The sequence below is a fragment of the Physella acuta genome, unplaced genomic scaffold (genome assembly GCF_028476545.2).
Source record: "Physella acuta isolate Inbredline_101_S28 unplaced genomic scaffold, ASM2847654v3 ptg000642l, whole genome shotgun sequence".
NCBI lineage: Eukaryota > Metazoa > Mollusca > Gastropoda > Physidae > Physella > Physella acuta.
The window spans coordinates 2,501-25,025 of record NW_026732161.1 but is presented as its reverse complement, the minus strand read 5'-3'; the positions used below and the strand labels follow the sequence as shown (position 1 = coordinate 25,025).

Genomic DNA, 22,525 nt, shown 5'->3' with positions numbered 1-22,525 from the left:
ACCACAGGCTAGCACCAGAGAGATATAGACCACAGGCTAGCACCAGAGAGATATAGACCACAGGCTAGCACCAGAGGATGGCCAGAGATATAGACCACAGGCTAGCACCAGAGAGATATAGACCACAGGCTAGCACCAAAGGATGGCCAGAGATATAGACCACAGGCTAGCACCAGAGATATATAGACCACAGGCTAGCACCAGAGAGATATAGACCACAGGCTAGCACCAGAGAGATATAGACCACAGGCTAGCACCAGAGAGATATAGACCACAGGCTAGCACCAGAGGATGGCCAGAGATATAGACCACAGGCTAGCACCAGAGGATGGCCAGAGAAATATAGACCACAGGCTTCCACCAGAGAGATATAGACCACAGGCTGGCACAAGAGGATGTCCAGAGAGATATAGACCACAGGCTAGCACAAGAGAGATATAGACCACATGTTAGCACCAGAGAGATATAGACCACAGGCTAGCACCAGAGGATGGCCAGAGATAAAGACAACAGGCTAGCACCAGAGAGATATAGACCACAGGCTAGCACCAGAGGATGGCCAGTGATAAAGACCACAGGCTAGCACCAGAGAGATATAGACCACAGGCTAGCACCAGAGAGATATAGACCACAGGCTAGCACCAGAGGATGGCCAGATAAATTTCGACCACAGGCTAGCACCAGAGGATGGCCAGAGAAGGTTAGACAATAGGTTAGTATCTCATGATGGCCAGAGAAATTTAGACCATAGGCTAGCGCCAGAGAATGGCCAGAGAGATATAGACCACAGGCTAGCACCAGAGCATAGACAGATGAATGTAGATCACAGGCTAGCACCAGAGAGATATAGACCACAGGCTAGCACCAGAGGATGGCCAGAGATATAGACCACAGGCTAGAAACAGAGAGATATAGACCACAGGTTAGCACCAGAGAGATATAGACCACAGGCTAGCAACAGAGAGATATACACCACAGGCTTGCACCAGAGAGATATAGACCACAGGCTAGCACCAGAGGATGGCCAGACAAATATAGACCACAGGCTAGCACCAGAGAGATATAGACCACAGGCTAGCACCAGAGAGATATAGACCACAGGCTGGCACCAGAGGATGGCTAGAGAGATATTGACCACAGGCTAGTACCAGCGAGATATAGACCACAGGCTAGCACTAGAGGATGGCCAGAGAGATATAGACCACAGGCTGGCACCAGAGGATGGCTAGAGAGATATTGACCACAGGCTAGTACCAGCGAGATATAGACCACAGGCTAGCACCAGAGGATGGCCAGAGATATAGACAACAGGCTAGCACCTGAGATATATAGACCACAGGCTAGCACCAGAGAGATATAGACCACAGGCTAGCACCAGAGAGATTTAGACCACAGGCTAGCACCAGAGGATGGCCAGAGATATAGACCACAAGCTAGCACCAGAGGATGGCCAGAGAAATATAGACCACAGGCTAGCACCAGAGAGATATAGACCACAGGCTGGCACAAGAGGATGTCCAGAGAGATATAGACCACAGGCTAGCACCAGAGAGATATAGACCACAGGCTAGCACCAGAGGATGGCCAGAGAGATATAGACCACAGGCTAGCACCAGAGAGATATAGACCACAGACTAGCACTAGAGGATGGCCAGAGATATAGACCACAGGCTAGCACCAGAGGATGGCCAGAGAAATATAGACCACAGGCTACCACCAGAGAGATATAGACCACAGGCTGGCACAAGAGGATGTCCAGAGAGATATAGACCACAGGCTAGCACCAGAGGATGGCCAGAGATATAGACCACAGGCTAGCACCAGAGAGATATAGACCACAGGCTAGCACCAGAGGATGGCCAGAGATATAGAACACAGGCTAGCACCAGAGAGATATAGACCACAGGCTAGCACCAGAGAGATATAGATCACAGATTTTCTTCCAGGCTAAGCCCCCCCCCCCCGAAGTGTTTTAATAGTGTCCGCCCCCCCCCCGAAGAAAGTCTACCGCTCTCCCCCCCCCCCCCCCCCCCCGAAAATTTTAAGTGCCCCCCGGAGAAAAAAGTCTGGAATAAACACTGGTTGGGAAAAGAGTTGATCAGACCTAAATGTACATATAAACCATTTTATCAATGCTCACAAAGCGTAAAATAAGTTTCAAAATGACATATGTAAGTTCTATATTCATGCGCTTTATACATGCTGGTTGTGATGGGGGGTTTCATATATATTATATAATTATATCTTTTCTATATCTTTTCTATATTCTGATCTGCTACTATTCATACGTCAACTATTATACTTGTGAGTAGGACGGGAATCACTCTTATGTTCCGCAGACACTAATTAACAAACGTCAACCACTTCGTTTATGAAAAGAACACTAACTTTATCAATACACACTTATTTGCACAATATCAAAGAATACATCCGTCTCCTACAATTACTAACCCCCAACTCACGTTACTGCCGCGGTCTACGTCATTGGTACATTGTCGTGTCATGCTCACGTCACATTCGCGCCACAAATATTGTATTCAACATGCGCACAATACTCTCGCACCAAATCGTCTACAGTCAAGTTCGCACCGTCCTTTGTAACCTCTACTAGTCGTCTAATTCTTTATATCTACGCTATGACACTGGTGTCTATTTACTGTACGCAGGTTGGTATCTATATTCTGTATACAAGTCAGGGACGGAACTGCAGTGCCGCCAGATCCCGCAATGCGGGGGGCCCACTCCATTTTGGGGCCCATAGCCGACCATAATACATTTTTATGGTTAATTTTTTTTTATTTTCTTGCATTCTTGACTTTACGATATGAATATAAGCTTTTATAAATAACAAACAGAACTACTACAGTAGTGATGTTATACAGTAGCTAACGCATGCTGTTGCGTAAAAAAAATATATGCCTCGGCTGTAGTGTGAAAGATGGGCAAAAGTTCAAAACACTTCCAAGACTTATTTCCCTTTTTTTTAAAATAGTTAAATAGGGGTGAACATAAGCTCCTTTTAATATATTAGTACTAAAAAAATATTCAAAACAGACAAATGCACTTACACACATGACATTTTGTAGTTTGTTTAAATTGAAAAAATAAGAAATTTATTTCCAAAACCCGATCAGGCCAGATATGAATATGCAATGTTTGTATTATGTGTGTATATACATATGTGTATATATATATATATATATATGTATATATATATATATATATATATATATATATATATAGGGGGGCCAGAATTTTATTTGCAGGGTGGCCCTTTTTTTCTACTTCCGCCACTGATACAGGTTCTTTGATCATGCTCTCTATAATACTCTTTTTACATACTATGTATGCAAGTTCATTATCCATGTTCTGTATACTATTTCCTTTACGAAGTTCTGTATAAAAATTGTTGCTATGTTCTATATAGAAGTTTCTGATTGATCCACCACGTCCTCCCCTACTCCATCTGTGTAGGACCACCACATAACCACCTTATCAAGTTATATATATATATATATATATATATATATATATATATATATATATATATATATATATATATATATATATATATATATAATGCATATATATTTAAAATATGTTATTTAATATTATTTAAGATTAAAATTTAATGAAACAGAAACCCCTTTGTTTAAAAAAAACACCGTGGTCTAAGAAGATATAATCAGGCGGATATATCACGTTTCATCCTTAAACAGCTTTCCACAATTCAGGCGGTCAGGAGTCGCGGTGTAGTTTGGCTTTCTCAAAGACAGAAGAAAAAAGAGCAACAAAGAAGCAATTATTCCGTTTTAAAACCAGAAGCTAGTTCTGGAGCAAGGGAATGCGATATTTGGAGCAAAGTCAAGGTCACCACACTAGGGTCTACGGTTTAGATTTCACTGCCGCAGGGATTATCTTGAATTATTAACAGAAGTTTTTAATTGTGTAATATTGAACGGGAATAAGACTGGTAAGTAGGTCACCAACCAGCTCTACGGCTCAAAAAACCTGCGCAAGCCATAGAACTGGTTGATAACCTACTTACCAGCCTTATTCCCCCAGCACAATTAAGTATCACGTGTCAACTTGTTATGCGCCATATGCCCTTTGTCTCCGACTCTGTCTATTTCTTCTTTTCCTGATTTGCCTCCATAGCCCTTATCCACCCAAGAACAAACTGCACGGTAGCTGTCGTTTCTTAATGTTAGTTTTAGTGGAGATCCTGTTTTAAATAGATTTATTACATCTGACCTTTCGCATCCAGTGGCGTCGCTACGTCGTGTGTCACCTGTTACGACACTTTATGGTCTCACCCACCTCCCCATTAATTCTCTGTAAATTTTGTTGTTTACCCCCCCCCCCCCCCCGGTATAAGCTTTAAAGTGTTTACAGTGTTTATCTATAGTCGGTTGTTAATACATCCGGGCGTAGTATTGTTTTCTCTATAGTCAGCATGCTTTCGTCATGTCACCCCCCCCCCCCTTGTCGGGATCGTCATTATGTATTTTAAATAATTTTTAAATCTAATTAACCATTCATTGAACTGACAAAAAACATATTTATTCTAAAAATCTTTCATTTTTTTTGTCTTGGTGTCCACTTCCTAAATAGAGCCAACTGGTGCGGTCCGCACCCCCGTCCCTAACTCGCGACGCCTCTGCGTACAACCAACAATGCAATAAAAAAATCGAACTGGCAATCGGGAAATAAATATCACCATAGAAAAAAAATCCGATATTTTTATTTAACCTTTGTGTGTCATGTTAAAAGTCTACCCCCCCCCCATACCCCTTTCATTCAAATACGACCCCACACCCACAAGACTCCTTCTCCGACGCTTTTATAAACAGGTGAGAATATGTAAATTAAGCTGCTATATTATTAAGATTTTCTCTTGTTCAAATACCTTACGTCACTTATCCGCGCCATTTAGTCATTTAGCACTAAATATAACTCAGCATGGATTGGACTTGCACACTGAGTAAATTTCTTTTTTTAATTACCTGCTTTACGTACAGCTGATTTTTATAATGTAACTTTTATACAGTCAAATGACCAAGGTTTTATATTCCAGGAATGATCGTGTTGAAGGTCCGGGCTAGATAGGGTTAAGGTAGGAAGTATCGTATTGACGGTGCGAACTAGATAGGGTTAAGGTGGTTGTGACAATATTAAACTAACCTCCAATACGCTATAATATGTAGGCTTTCTTAATGACGGGAATATTAAAGGTTTTAGAACCGCTGCTTATTAATATTCCGAGGTTGGACGTATCTATTCATTGCACATTTCAATAAAGGTGTTGAACACTAACAAAAAACTAGATACCACTCTGTAAAGAACCCTTTGATTCTTGTAAATGTTTAAATCTACGCCTGCGTCTGAGAGGCTTTATAATGGGTTGTTTATTTAACTGCAAGCATGGGGTTACCAAAATTAGAAGGAACGCTTACCTAAATTAGGCAGAAAAGTTATTTTTAGATCATGTATACTCTGGTGCTAGATGTTCTGTGATACTGGAAGAGATTTAAACTTTAGCTACTTGGTCGACTTAAACCACCCTTCCCTCCCCACACAATCCCTCTCCCCGCACACAATCCTCATCAACACACACAATTCTGCTCGCCACATACAATCCCTCTCCCCACACTAAATCCCTCTCCCCACACACAATCTCCCCTCCCCACACACATTCAAAAGGGAAGGTAATTTAAAGAGTTCTTAAAGCTGTGTCGGGATAGCCATTCTGCCCTTAAAAAAAATAAACCGGGAGTGATCCCCCCTAAACTTACTCGAATATTCTTATATAAAACAGCAGGAGATGGGAACTCGGGATATAGTTATGATAATCCATTTAAATACTTAAACCTTTTAAAATAGTATAGCATCTCATAGAAAAAAAAAGAATTGCGCACCAAACGAACGCCGAATAAAGTTGTGTATAATAGTGCGGAATATTATTAGTACTTTATAAATTTACATGCGTTTTTTGAGAAATCGGAAATAGTGAAAATTACTACTTCCGGTTCACGGTTCAAAATTTGACAGAAGGCAGAAAATTAGATATTGTACTTACATGTGAAATTTCATTTATCTGTCTGAAATAGTACTCAAGTTATAGGCTTTTGAAAAATTCAAAGTACAAAAAGTTCCGTTTCCGGTTATCGGAAATCGCCCAAAAGTTGACACGGATCTATACGATTTTGATAGAATACTTATATATGAAATTTCATCAACCTAGCTGTAACGGTACTCAAGTTATCGTGTTTACACACACACACACACACACACACACACATACACACACTCACACACAGACATACGGGCAAGATTGCAAAACCATGTTTTTCCGACTCAGGGAGGTGTAAAACGTAAAGATTTGCAAAAATTTCGATTTTTTGTTTCCCAGGTTTCCAATAATTTTTCTATACTTCGTATTTACGAGAAAGTAAAAAACAGCAGCCCGATCAGATATTTCGAACCTAAGTCTCATACAGAAAATATAAAAACAAAACAAAGTCCAAAAACTAATTTAGTTCTTGTACTCGGCAAGATCGGGTGACCATGACAGGCTAACCTTAATAAAACTCTATTTGTTAATCATTATAAAATTTTAAACTTTTTTTTTTTAAATTTCAGTCAAACATGATTAAACTTGACACGTACTGACGATATTGTGTAACGTGTTACATAAACAACCGCTTAAAATAGAAAATCGCTCTTAAACTATGACGTCTGTTCTTTTGTTTTTTCACTCAGGGTCAAGATGGATTATATTTATAGAAATAATTACAATGAAACTCAGTTTTGTTGGCATTTTCCATTTATATCTTATTTAAAAATGTCTTATATTTCAATAAAACAAAATGCTTTAACGCGTTTTTTAATGTGTGGCAAAAAAATTCGTCAAGAGATCAGATACTTTAAGAAATTCGCTTTACTTTCGAGGAAATATTGATCCAAGTTACTTTAGATTATTACTAGCCGTCCCGGCCAGGCCCTGCTCTAGGCTCTGTGAAAAACCTATCTGTAAAGGACCATGACACGTGTGTTTAGTAATCTGCATATACCCGGCATTGCCCACCCTAACTACAACCAACCAGAACCAAAACACAAATAAAGAAAGGAAACATAACTCAAAGCAAACACTAATACAAACGATAACACAAACCCAAACCCAACCACAAACACAAACACAAAACTAACCACAAACACACATACAAACACAAACCCAAAGAAAAAAAAACACAAAACGAAAACGAAAAAAAAAGAACGAAAACGAACAAAATCAAAGCGCAAGCCCAACCACTAACGCAAACCCAACCTAAAGACAAAGAAAACACAAACGCAAATATAAACGCAAAGTGCTTAAAGTCTAGCCTGGGACGCAAAATCGCACCATGCACGGGCGCCGGCGGAATCGCCAGTTTCAGCTTAATAAACGACTATAATACCCCAACTTGTTCACAGTCTTTTGCACTCACTTAAAAGAACGTAGGCGACAAACCGAACATGGGAGGCCCGGGGCACCAAATAGCACCCTGTCTGGGCACCAGAGGACACCCGGATTCGATTCACTTAAAGACTATAGTAACCTTTCTTATCCATATTCTATCGCACTGTTTAAAGTAAAATTAAGCACCATAACGCTCACAGGATAGCCCAGGGCGCCAAATTAACCCTGGTGGGGCACCGGCGGACCCGCTTGTTTCAATGTAATGAACAATTATAATACTCCAAGCTTATCCGTAAACGGAAAAAAATAAACATATAGGACATGTAGGACCTTGCTTATTAACTGTTATTGATTTTTTAAAAATAATAGTATTCAGCGTACGATGGGGGTCAGTGGTCAATGATGGTCAGTTGTCGATGGTGGATGGATTTGTATTGATGCATGGTCAATGGTGGTCAATCATTTTTTCTTTTCGTGCCCAATCCACAAAGGGCAGATGAAGTAGAGTTCATTTCTTTCAGAGACCTCGGGATATGAAAGGATAGTTTGTTCAGCACTGTGATCAGCCGTCTTTGCTTTCCTTAACGTGAGTTAGGTACCCTTCAGAGCTGGGTGGACTCGGGGACATTCTAGTGACTTCAACCTGGATTCGAACTCGAGACTTTCGTATAGTGGTCATTGGTGGTCGCTTAAAGTGACCCTGCCACGCAACCCTGTAGACATGTACACACAGACAGCCCCGGCTGGCACCGAGAAGTGGACCAAAGATCACAAACCAGGGTAACTCCGCCACCACACCACACCGCGACATGCCGCCATCTTGACGTGTGTCACTCCGAGTCTGAGATCTAGATCATGACGCAACCCCGTCAAGGTCATCAACCTCCCCACCTTTCTCTTACATCAACCCCCGCTCCCCCTTTTTAAAAAATTAACCCCCACATCACACGCAACAACAGCGCTTGAAGGTCTTGACGAAACACGATTTCTTTTTTAACAGGTGCATAACAACTGATCCAAGATAACCCTCTGATCAACGCTTCCTTAACTCCTTTGTTGTTGACACTGTAAATTACCTGTAAAAGAAAATATGGTCTTACATTTTTCAGCGAGGTTACGGCACTGTACGGGCTAGTGACTTTATGAGGTCAGACAAAGGTTAAGGAAGAGCTAACACTGTGTGTAACCATGGGTTGAATGGCGGTCTCGAAAGACGTTTTGATTACCGGACGATCGTTCAGGAACTATGTCCTACATCTGTACCGGTTGCCTCGCTTTCACATCAAAGGTGTGGGTGAACTGAAAAAGCGGTAGGGGGAGGGGGGGGAGGGGGGTGATGGTTAGGTGAGGTTATTGGGTGAGGTGTGGAAATCACAGATTCATGATTTTAAAAAATAGGGTGGTCGGGGAATAATGTCTGGGAATGATCAGGTAAAGAGGAGGTCTGGTAAAATTTCTTTTTTTTAATGGGGGGGGGGGGGTGGATAATTTATCTGGTAATGTAGATTATTTTTAGAAAAAAATTCTAAAAAATAATTTCAAAACGTCTCATGATGCGGTCAAACACTGATGATGGGAATGTATGGCCCTCAGAGTTTCTTCCAGGCATTATTTCGGTCTGGTGGGTTGGGGAGGCCCTCTACTTATCAGAAAAATGATCTAACCCCCTCACCACTCCCAAATGAACGAAATATAATTTATAAAGAAAATATACACCGCTCCCAGAAATGTTATTCCCCCCCTCCCCAAAAATTTCAAGTGCCCCTCCCCCCCCCCCTCCCCGAAGAAAAAAGAAACTTTGATGGGCCTGGGAATCTGACTATGACCATTTAACTTTGGCAAAAGGACTCTGTCTTTGGCCATGGGAATGTGTATGGACAAAAGATTCGGTGTATGAGGACGATAAAGATGTTTGCAGTCGTCACATACAGTAAGAGAACGATGAGCTGCTCTTTGGACTGCGTAATCGGGAGGTAGAGTTCGTGACTGCTAAGCTGATTGTATCGAGTTCAGTTCTCAAATCTGTAGGATACCTCTGAGTCCATCTTGTATATCTAAATTACGTCATAGAAATTAAGGCAAAGTATAATTATGTTTCCTTTGTATTTAATAAATCATTATTTTACTGCCCCGAGAGATATGCCCCAGATATATTCACCCCCCCCCTCCCCGCACACCTCAAACCGTTTCCCCTGTCTAAAGATTTCACCTACAGCTTTGACCACCTCAATCAACAACAATATCAACAAGAAAAAGTTCTCAGAAATCAAAGAAAAACCGGGTCAAGAACACGTGACGGTCACGTGATCAAGCCTAGAGCCAATATTCTGCCGACCTCGTCTCAAAAAATAAAACTATTTCCCATTCGCTTTTTGCGATGGCTAAACTAACAAGCGAATCAATAACTCCAAGGTAAATCAACAAGCCTTGTCTGAGTTGGGTGTTTTGTTACTCTAATTTTGTTTTCATTTTCTATTATTTCTGAGTTTTGTTTTTGGAACAGTCGTTATCCTCATGGGTTAATTTATTGCAAAGTTGACTGTCAATGTGAAAATGTGCAACAGGTAAGTTTGCAATGTGAAGGTCGGGGAATGGAGAGGGAGTAGAAGGGGAATTGGAGGGAAGTAGGAAGTGGGAAATGTTGACCAATAAGATGGTAGACGTGATCATCCTTGTTGTAGTACCATGGTATCAGCTGATGACAAGACGCGGGGTGTTTGGTACAAGACCAAGGATTTTGGTATGTGACAAAAGATGTTTGGTACAAGACACGATGTTTAATACATTACTCGGGATGTTTGATACAAGACTAAGGATGTTTGGTACAAGACACAGGATGTTTGGTACACGACTATGGATGTTTGGTGACAAGACACAAGATGTTTGGTAAAAAACATGATGTTTGGTACAAGACTAATGATGTTAGGTACAAGACTAATGATGTTTTGTACAAGACGACTAAGGATGTTTGGTACAAGACATAATGTTTAATACATTACTCGGGATGTTTGGTAAAAGACACAGGATATATATATATATATATATATATATATATATATATATATATATATATATATATATATATATATATATATATATATATATATATATATATATATATATCGCCTCCCCAGAAACAATATAAATGGTAATAAATATGGCCACCAATATTATTACGATAACACTCGCACATATTGGTATTCGGATTTCAAAAGAAAAACGAATAACATAGTTAAAACAACCTGGCTTGGGGGAAACTGTAATATATATATATATATATATATATATATATATATATATATATATATATATATATATATACATTCTCAGATCATGTGTGTCTTGATTGCACCACAAGCAAATTGGTCTTCTATGAAAGTCACGTGTTTCGGTACTGACCACCTGGGTGAATGCGGGGGGGGGGGGGGGGGGGGGGGGAGGAAATGGGGGCTGTAGTGTACGGGGGACATGTTTGTTTCCCGCCGAGTACATTTTTCCCCATTCCCAGACAACCATAGCAAAGAGAGAAAGATATTCTTTTATTTCTGTAAGCTACAGTCTATCGCTTTGTACGTAGATCTACTTACTGCGGTTTTTGTGGCAGTGTATTTCAATTCGGTTAAGTTTACGTGTGAAAGGAAGGGGGAGAGGGGTGGTGAAAATACATCGACCTGTTATTATGTCTATAATTGTATATGAATGAGTTAAATATAAGGGCTTAAAGTTGCTGTTCGATTAGGAAAGTTTACTCAAGGGGTATTCTGATAAAGACACTTTAAGCATTAAGGTTGGACTTTGGTTTAGGACAGGAACGTGACGGCTAGGGTTAGGTTGGTCATAAATTGGTCAGTGGTTTGCCAGCCGTATGTATAATACCTTGTTAAAGATATAAGGTTTTCGGGAGAATGGTTATAAGTAATATAGCAAAGTTAGTTTCCGATAATGTTTTTAAAGCAACAACGTCTTTATTATAAGTTTTCGGCAGTTGCAGATAGATCAACATAACAACATCTGCCTTATCTTTTATTCAAATCACAAACATTAGTAAGTTTTCTGGACACATACAGAGACAACATTTGAACAACTAATGTATTATTTTACCACCGTCTTTAGGCATTTTCCGCTTCCCTTCATCATTTCAGTAACACCCCGCTCATACCCTTAGGGGTAGGTGCTCAATTCTGAGAGGGTGGGGTGCTAAATTTCGTCACACAACGTTCCTTCAACCTTTCCACGTCACTGTAAAAATGGTTCCCCAAGAGACCTCAGGTGAAAGCAATTATAAGGTTAAATGTCCTCATTCTCAGACAGGATTTTTTTTTAATTTCTTAAAATTTCAGTTGCTTTTTACGTTCCCGTATATACGAAGTATATAGAAAGTATTGTAATCGTGCAAAAAAACAAGATTATTACAAATCTCGACGTTTTACACCTCACTGATACGGAAAAACATAATTTTGCAATCTTGTCCGTATGTCTGTGTGTCTGTGTGTGAGTCTAAGTGTCTGTGTGTAAACACGATAACTTAAGCATCGTTACAGCTAGGTTAATGTAATTTCATATATAAGTATTCTATCAAAATCGTAGATCCTGATAAACTTTTGAGCGATTTCCGATAACCGGAAGTGGTACTTTTTCTACTTTGAATTTTTCAAAAGCCTATAACTTGAGTACTATCTCAGATAGATCAATGAAATTTCACATGTAAGTAAAAGATCTAATTCTCTACCTGCTGTCAAGTTTTGAGTTATGTCCGTTATCCGGAAGTAATAATTTACGCTATTTTCGATTTCTCAAAAAAACGCAAGTAAATTTATAAAGTAGTAATAATATTGCGCACTATTATGCACATTTTGTTTTGGCGTTCGCTTGGTGCGCAATTCTTTTTTCTATGAGATTCTATTCTATTTTTAAAAGTTTAAGTAATTAAAAATCATGACTACATTCCAAGTTATATAAGAGTATTCGAGAAAGTTTATGGGAGATCACTCCCGGTTTATTCTTTATCCGTATCCAAATATTAGATCAACGGTTTCTTTATTAGTGAGCGTCTGGTTAAGAAAAACTTCCGCGAATGGTTAGGGGTCGTCCATAAATGACGTCACACGCGTAGGGGAGAGGGGGGTCCGTAATTTTGTGACGGTGTATGATGAGGGAAAGGGGGGGGGGGTGTCAGATGGTGTGACGTCACACTTTTGCATTACAAAAAAGCAATGTTAGAAAACTAGTTTTATCCGTAATTTCGCGTTTAGAAAACGGTTTTCAATAAATTGTAATAGGAATTGATCAAAATACTCTTTTGACAGAATTCTGACAAGATTTTGGAAAAATATCAATGTTTTAAGAAAAATTCAACAGCAATTTGGAGGGGTGTTTTAGGCTGCGGTGTGACGCCATTTTAGAGGGGGGGGGTCTAGCTTTTTGTGACGATGTTTGACGGAGGGGAGGGGGAGGTAAAAAAGTAAAAAAAGCGGGACGTCATTTATGGATGACACCTTAGCGCCTGGTTATGAAACGGATCATTTTACTTGTAAAAACCAGGTCATGAGAGGGATATTTCATACCACCTGGGCAGAGACATAGGATCTTTTTGGTCCTTTTATTTTACAAAACTTTTAATTTCTGGACAAACCGAAATGATGCAAAAACTTTAGAATCACGCCCGCATGTTTATTGAATTTAGTCACAAAATTTCAAATTGTGTTGTATATTTTCGAATGGCAGTAAAATGTCTGTATCTTATCTATAGTGGAATGTCTGTATTTGGTCTACATTGGAATGCCTGTATTTGGTCTACAGTGGAATGCCTGTATTTGGTCTACAGTGGAATGCCTGTATTTGGTCTACAGTGAAATGTCTGTATTTGGTCTACAGTGGAATGTCTGTATTTGATCGCCCCTTATCTCTGCCTCCATTACATTCTACTCTCTGTCCAAAAACTGGGGGCCTCAGTGTTTGCCGATGCATAAAAACTTCACTCTGTTCAATATCTGGGACAATTTTATATCTTTATTAGCCGTTTATTATCACCCCAACCCCAACCCCACCCCAATCGTGCACCTGCTGACTGATGTGTGCTAGACCTGGCACACAATGTTTAGTTGTCTTACCTGTCGCCCACGTCACAACTACGTAACATTTTATTCGTTTTAATTAAATTCGCTTTTGTGTGGGACATGACATGTGCAGCTTCTGTGACATGGTTGATAGGAAGATTGATGGACGGGCCGATGAGTGTAAGGTCAGATGGACGGACGGACGAAAGGACGGCAGATGCCTGGGGAGAACTATTACATTTGTGCCCTTTTTTTTTTACTTGTAACTGTCTTTTAACATCTTGTATTTAGGTATCACATATTGATGTACAAAATATTGAAATCAGTTCGTTAACACAGGTAGCCTAATGTGACACGTTAGGTGCTTCAATGGAACCTCCTTGCAAGTGATAGAGACGGCGCCCAAGACAGACCTGGAGATTGTTTTTCTCGAACAACTGAAGACAGCAGACATGTCTTGGGAGGATGGCAAAATCAAAGGCCGGACAAAATGGAAGATTATGGTGAGGACCTACGCTCCACAGAGAGCAAAGTGTTAAATCAAATTAAGTCAAGTAAGTCAAAACCAAGCATCAGTTTTCTTAAATTTGAATAAGTATACTTTGCTAATGCAGCTCAAAATGAGACTTTTTTTTTAAAGGACGGACGGGCAAGTGGGTGGATGGATGTGGTAAAGAGAAATATGCGCAACGAAAACTGCGCAATGGAAAAACGAAAACTGCGCAATGGAAAAACGAAAATGTGCGAAAGAGAATTATATTTTTTTAAATCGATCATAAATCAATCATTTGCAGGCGTAAAAAAATTAATGACTATATGTGCTTTTTATAAAACACTTTACCACGAAATATGACAAAATTAAATGTATTAGTATATTTTGTATTTGCGCATTTTTCCGCTTGCGCATTTTTCCTTTTGCGCATTTTTCCTTTTGCGCATTTTTCCTTTTGCGCATTTTTCCTTTTGCGCATTTTCTTGGGAACTGATAGATGTTTAGTCCGTCTGTTTAAACTTATCATGGAATCTGTTAAAGCTTATCATATAATCTGTTGAAATTTAAACTTATAATGTTAAACCCGTACAACATCAGATTCCCGAGTGACCCTGCCCCATTCGATAGCGAATCACAATCATGGTTTCCCAACTACTGAACATTAAGAGTTCATACTTCGAAACATTACCTGGAAAAAATTTAATTTCGCAACTCGAATCAACAAAATTTTTTTACAAGCTTTTTGTTCAACTTGCTTACTCTGTCGTCATACGGCCGAGCAAAATTTCGGGCATTTCTAAAAGACTGATTCATTCCAAAGTTGGCACGTGGGTGAAGACATAAAGACAATGCAATCTGACATTAAATTTGACTTAATTTGATTCCTAATTATTATTTGACTGTAAGAACTAACTAAAATTGTGTCCGAATTAGTAGGCAGAATTATCTAACTTATCTAACTTTTCCGCACTATTATACGCGCGTTTTCATGTTCATTGGGTAGTTTTTAGTCATTAATTCAACTCATTTGTAAATTTAAAAAAAAAAATTACTGAAAAAATAAAGCGGGAGTGATCTCCCCTAACTTTCTCGAATATTCTCACATAATACTACGGGGGATGCAACTAGGGATATAGAAATGATTTTTACTCTTTTTAAAAATAGATTAGAATCTTATAGAAAAAAAGAATAGCGCACCAAGCGAATGGCAAACAATATCTGTGTAATAGTGCGGAATTTTATTAGTACTTTCTAAATTCATTTTCGTTTTTTTTTTTGAGAAATCGGAAATAGCGTAAATCACTATTTTCGATCCACGGAAATATTTCAAAATTTGACGGAAGGCAGATAATTAGAACTGTTACTTACATGTGAAATTTCGTTTCTTTATCTGAAACAATAATTAAGTTATAGGCGTTTGAAGAAATAAAAATAGAATAAGTTCCACTTCCGGTTATCGGAAATCGCTGAAAAGTTGACACAGATTTACAAATTTGTTATATGAAATGTCATCAACCTAGCAGTTAGGGTACTCAAGTTATCATGTAGACAGACAGACACTAACAAACACATAAATACAGACAAAATTGCAAAACTTTTTTTTTCCGACTCAGCGACGTGTAAAAGATTGAGATTTTTATTTTCGATTTTTTAAAATTCAAATAGTAATGTATTGTTACATATTAAAAGAAAATTATTTATTTTCTACTTTTTAATGCATTATTTCATAAAAGCTTGTTATTAAACGTTTTTTAATGAATTTTTTATTTTTCTTTCCTGGTTATATTTTTGTCAAAAGAAAACGACTTCAGCACACTTTTCTACATTTTACATGTGTTTCCACAGATGAATTTTTTTCTTTACCTGATTTATATGGACAGTGTAAATCAGGCGTGTTCCCTAGCAGATAAATATATAATTGTATTGAACTTTAGTGTATGGGCTATAGAATACGGTTGGGGCTTTGTTAATACTTGGCTTAGGATTTGGTTTGGATTTTTAAGTAAGTTTAGTTGTATAAAATTATACACTGAAAATTAGATATAGTTTGTTAGTGTTGTTATCGGAAAGAAGTTATTTGCTATCCTTGTATTAACAAACAGAAGCACGTCATGGCTTAAGAAAAGGGTTTGTAAAAATTTATATTTGCAACATATTAGATTTTTTTTTTAAATTCTAAAACTTATAACTTGATAAACTCGAAAACAGATCCGCATGAAATATATTGGCCATAGCTATGGTTATTTCTGTTTTCAGGCTACACTAGATGCATATATATATATATATATATATATATATATATATATATATATATATATATATATATTCGTTTCATTAGTGATATATATATATATATATATATATATATATATATATATATATATATATATATATATATATGTGTGTGTGTGTGTGTGTGTGTGTGTACACATAATAGTGGTGTATGCATGCGTGATGTATGGATATGAGATTTCTACTTATTCAAGTAGTTATTCAAATTACTTAGTAACTCATAACTCACATTATTATTGACAACTTTATTCTAAGATGTAAATTTACGTTTTTTGAGAACGTTTACAAATATGTAAATGAATAAAAATTACATATCAAATGATAAAACATTATTCTGTAATCATTTTAAATGTTACACGTTTGTCCTGTTAATAAATATCTAAAACATAGCCAAAATGGTTTTTTTTTCAAAATTGTACTGTAATTATTCCTATTCTGATTCAAATTTTAATTAGAAACCAACATATTTCTAAAAATAATTTTTTAAAAACATGAAATCGGTATTTTACGCGAAATACGATTGGTAATATATTATTTCGTTTATGGTATTTTTTATTTTTTATTTTTTCGGGTACAAATATTTAAATATGTACAATTTATATTTGTGGATTTCAATTTTCTATTTCAAGAACAATTTTTATTCTAAAAGAGTGGGGGGAAAGTTAGCTAGAAAAACTAAGTCGTGTGTGTAGTGGAAATGCGGGTGGAGGGGGGGGGGGGTAGGTCTTAACGTGTCTGCCACATGTTTGAAGCTGAGTTTCTTCCAGGCATCTCTTCCCGAAAAAATTCTACCGTCCCCACCCCCCCCCCACCCCCCGAACGAAATAAAATTTATATAATTTATATAGAAAATATATACTTTTAACAGTGTCCGCCCCCCCCCCCTTCCCGGAAGAAAGTCTAACCCCCCCGAAAATTTCAAGCGCCCCCCCCCCCCACCCCCGGAGAAAAAAGTCTGGAAGAAACACTGGTACTGGTATGAAGACAATACAGTGTTCACATCTGTGACTGCTGAAAGTGAAAGTAGGAAGTGGATAATTTATGGCAGTGGTTCTAATATCTTTGTTACAAGGTACCCTATGCAACTATTCCTATTTTTATTTTTCCAACTGACAATATTGCATTTAGATAATAAAATTAAAATATGAAATCAGTGGTTCTAATATTTCGCCATGATGCAGCCTATGTTATTATTTTCTTCAGACTTTTAAAAAACAACTTTATAATTTTTTAATTAATTAAGCAACTATACATTATAACAAAATCAATTTAAATAATAAAACTAGACGGTTCTCAATTTTTTACTTAATTACTCTATCTTGGTGGGAGTTTGTTTTGCCTCTGAACCTCTAAGACCTCTGCATCACTCACACCACACTTTAAATTGACACCAATGACAAAATTGTTCAGATTATGGAATTGACAATAAAATCACTGGCAATAGCATACATCATTGTGATAAATATAATAATACATGGAACAATCTTTAAAAAGTCGAGAAAATGTCTAGAAAGCAATGGAACATCATGAACATGCGCTGTAGATTAAATTAAAAATATGCTTAGATGTAAGAGTGTAACATAACCCTGATAAGTCAGTGATCAGAAATATATAAATTAATTAAATTAATGCATGGATTTTATCATATTTAAAAGAAAAAATAAATAGATGAGCCTATAAATCAGTGAAGCATGCATGAAAACTTCTTTTAAATAAAAGATGAAAATTTAAAATGCTAAAATAATTTATTAATTAATTTTAAAATAATATGTTTAGAATCCTGTGCAACAAAAACGAATGTATCTAAACTTGCAATAGGACAATTCATACAATTTGATTAAGTTTTGAAAAGTGTATTTAATTTCTTTATCGGTCATTAAATAGACCAGTTTAAGAAAATTAACATTACAACTCGTTGATAGAGAAAAATCTGGCGCACTGCGTTTACATTGTTAAATACAGGCACCAGGAATCTGTAAGAAAACATTTTGCTTGGCAAGCAGAGTTTCTTCCAGGCATCTCTTCGGGGGGGCAAAGCCCCCCCGAAAATTTTTTACCGCCCCCCCGAACGAAATGAAATTTATATATTTTATATAGAAAATATATACTTTTAACAGTGTCCGCCCCCCCGAAGAAAGTTTACCGCCCCCCCCGAAGATTTCAAGTGCCCCCCCGGAGAAAAAAGTCTGGAAGAAACACTGTTGGCAAGATTAAGCATACTGCATCTGGACTAAAATACCTGGCATAGCTTCTTTACTATAATTAACAGGCATACTAAAAATTAGTCAAGTGTAAGGTATTGTTAAAAAAATTAAACAGGCTGATTCATACTTTATGTATTTTTCTAATAACACACCATAACTGGCATACAGTCTGGCTTATTTTAAGTGTTTTATGATACAAACAGGCATACGATAGTTCGTTTTAAAAAAATCTGGCTCATTTCAATTATTCGGAATAACAAATAAGCTCACGGTAACTGGGCTCCATACCCGAGATTACATCAGTGCTTTGGTGACCTACCCCTTTTATATGGGGAAAACCCGATTCATTTTATGGGAAAATTCGATTCCCTCTGCTGCAATTTTTTTAGCGCAATTTCCATTCTGGAGAATTGCGATTATTAACTCGTCATTTCTGGGAAGGATGGATGGATGTCCGCAGCTTTAAGTCGTATCTCCTCCTCAACGAAGCAATTTCGAGGACTAGTTCCAAAGCAAATATGTTAAGCAAGTTTCGAGGATGACAGTGGGCTAAAAAAATTCCCGGAATTCCTTCCTGGATTTCCTAGAAAAGCCAAAAAAAACCTCAAAAAATGCAGTTAATAAATTTTTTTTTCCATTTTGTTTTTAATTATTAAAACTACTTGTGTTGCATTATTTATTTGCAGAATATATGATTTATCTCGATTTAAAATTGTTATGGATAACATAAGGAAATTGCGCTTAAATTGTCACTAGACTTTTTATTAACTTGTTTAAAGGAGATTTCCCCAAATCGACACAACATAAATCATATTAAAAAATACATTCATGCATTTGCATGTTTTAAAATATCATCATTCAAATATAAGTATATAAAGAAAGTAAAAAACATTAAAAATACATGTTTTTTTTACCATATACCCACATTTTCGTGAAACGCCACTAACACAACTGTCTCTGCCTTATTCTATAGCAGATCAACATATGATGATCCTGTATGGGTTCGTAGTGATTAACGAGGGCTTAAACTGTAGGTGGGTCACTCACGTATAGGTGGGGTTGGGCTGGTCGGTAAAGTACTTGATCCTGTTGTCCAGGTGCAGACGCCAGGCCTCCATTTTCTGATCGATTTGTTCGATCTGCTCATGCGTGAACCAGTTGACCCAGTCCCCAACTTCTCCTGTTAGAAAAAAAAAATCAAAATTTTATAAGTCACTTTCCTTTAACAGTTTTATTTATTTAAGTGTCTGATATCACACGGTTGATGTAGAAACGCCAGTATTAAATAAGTTCGTAAAGCCAATCTGCAGACTATTTTCTTAACTTTCAGTGATGAAATTTTAAATGAGCTGTTTTATTTTTTTTTATCCAATTAGCGCCCCCCCCCCCCTTTATGGTCTGCGCCGGAGCAGCTGCCACACCCGCTCTCCCCTATATCCCCCTAGCTACACTCCTGTCTCTGTTGTATCAAACACTGCATAGACAAATAAGATCTAAATTTATTTTAATTTCCTACATGTTCCCCAAAATAGAACCAGTTAAAAAAATTAACCTAAGTTTATTTGTTTCTTTCTAATGTTTTTAAACAATTAATTAAAAAGTCTAGTAACAATTTTAGCGCAATTTCCTTATGTTATCTAAAAATAGCTCTGTCGTAGCGTAAATCAAGAGCAGGGTTAGTAAAACCATTGGTTAGTTATTAAAACGTTTTTTATTTAATTTTTTTTTCAGTATTTTACATGTTTTATTTACAATAGAGTTACATGACTAAAAACCATGGCGCGCCTAGCTACCGAACGTGAAGGCGCAGCCATTGAACGTGATGGCGCAGCTATTGAACGTGATGACGCGTGTGGTGTGGTTGGATAAACATGCCTACTAATTCGGTCCAAATTTTAATTAATTCAAAAAATTTTTTGTGACCGAACGAAATGATATTTTAGAAAACTTTCTTCGGCAATATTGTTCTAAATTATGGCAGAAATCGATTGGTACATGTTTCAATTCGCGAAGTGGTCTGGTTGTCGAGATATGGGCCAAAAACTGTTTTTTTTCCCGAGGTTTTTTGGCTTTTCCGTAAATTCATGAAAGAAACCCGGAATTTTTTGGCCCATTTGTTCATCATCGTAATTTGCTTAACATAATTGCTTTGGAACTAGTTCTCGATATTGCTTCGTTGAGGAGGAGATACGACTTAAAGCTGCGGACACACATCAATCCATTCATTCATACATCCAGAAATGACGGGTTAATAAACGCAATTCTCCAGAATGGAAATTGCGCTAAAAAGCATTTCTTTTGTTATTTATCAACTTTCCTATTGTTTTCTGACTTTCCTGGAAAAAATGACGCACCTTTTCTGTAAATCGGGGATTCCCCGTTTTTGCTGAGCGACAAGGTGAAATCGTCCTTGTGTGTTTTCATGTTGTCAAACGTGGTCTCCAGGTGGACAGCGGCGATCAGCTCAGGAGTGTAGTCGACGTCCAAAAAGTCAGCTAGTCTGGACACGGTGGAGTTGAAATCCTGTGGGAGATGTGGTAGAAAGGCAGTTGCTAAGGGTGTGGTTTGTAAGACTTGGGATGTATGAGTTTGAAACTTGTGGGCAGAGCCGGTGCAAGGCTATTTAGCGCTTTAGGTAAAAATTATTAAAACGCGCATATTCCCCTTTATTGTTTTCTACAGCAATTGTGTGAAACAAAAATAAAAAGTCAAAGTGACAAGTAGAAAGCCCCCCGACATTTCAAAGTGAGGGAGCTTGGGGGAGCATTTTCACCAACTCAAGTATATATATATATATATATATATATATATATATATATATATATATATATATATATATATATATATATATATATATATATATATATATATACAGGCCTAATTTTAAGATAGGGTGCACAATTGATAGTTCGTCCTGGGTACCGATATCGATCGCCATGCCTTTGTTTATTACCCTGTCTAAAGCTTATATAATTAATTAAAATTATTAATTATTAGGTACTTTTTACTATCGAAGACTTCACATATTTGCGCCCCCTAAGGCTAGCGCCCTAGGCGACCGCCTAGTTCGCCTTATAGGTAGCGCCGGCCATTGCCTGTGGGAAATGTAATAGGGGTTCATAAGGCAAGTGGTGTAGGAGGACTGAGTTCAAAACCTAGGTGGTTTACAGGTTTTTTTTTCAGATGTTAGTTCTAAGGGGTTGAGACACAGACTTCGAAGCTTTAGAAGGTGATACATTATATATACAAAACATTGAGACACAAGACGATAGACGTATGCCTCTACACACATATTAAACACTGGACAGAAGACATGAGTCACCAAACACTAGACAGAAAGCATATGCCACCAGACACAGACAAAACACTAGAAAGTAGGTATAAGTCACCAAGCCTAAGACAGTAGACATAAGTCACCAAACAAGTCACAAAACACAAGACAGTAGGCATAAGACATCAAACACAAGACAGTAGACATAAGTCACCAAACACAAGACAGTAGACATAAGTCACCAAACACAAGGCAGTAGACATAAGTGACCAAACACAAGACAGTAGAAATAAGTCACCAAACGCAAGACAGTATTTACACAGTAACTCACTCGATGAAGATCTTCATAGAAGACCACCTGAATTTTGTGTTTTCCTGACCTAGCGACCTTCAACCAGGTGTCTGTGTGTTCAAACCACGAGTTGTAGGGTACTAAAGAGACAATGTTTGTGTCATAGGATAACTTCATATTTTATCATATATACATATATATATATATATATATATATATATATATATATATATATATATATATATATATATATATATATATATATATATATATATATATATATATATATATATATATATATATATATATATATATATATATATATATACATACATAAATACATAACATGCCAATTATATGGTCTTATATATATGGGTGGTAAATTAATTAGTGATTACGTGTTTAGAGAGAAGACAGAGTTAATGTAACTTACAGTTGCCGTTGATAAAGAGCGGCAC

General features: G+C 37.4%; 1 protein-coding gene across 1 annotated transcript in view; it reads right to left on the bottom strand.

Annotated features, from left to right (window-relative positions):
* LOC131948379 (sulfotransferase 1B1-like) overlaps nt 1-22,525 on the bottom strand; it is a gene marked incomplete at its 5' end in the record, with an annotated part of 118,162 nt that overhangs the window by 95,238 nt on the left and 399 nt on the right. The window contains 4 exons of the mRNA XM_059309987.1: nt 19,552-19,684; nt 20,859-21,027; nt 22,107-22,207; nt 22,501-22,525. The exon at nt 22,501-22,525 is cut by the window's right edge and continues 137 nt beyond it. Of these exons, the coding sequence (XP_059165970.1) occupies nt 19,552-19,684; nt 20,859-21,027; nt 22,107-22,207; nt 22,501-22,525 (428 nt within the window). The remainder of the gene's footprint in view (nt 1-19,551; nt 19,685-20,858; nt 21,028-22,106; nt 22,208-22,500) is intronic.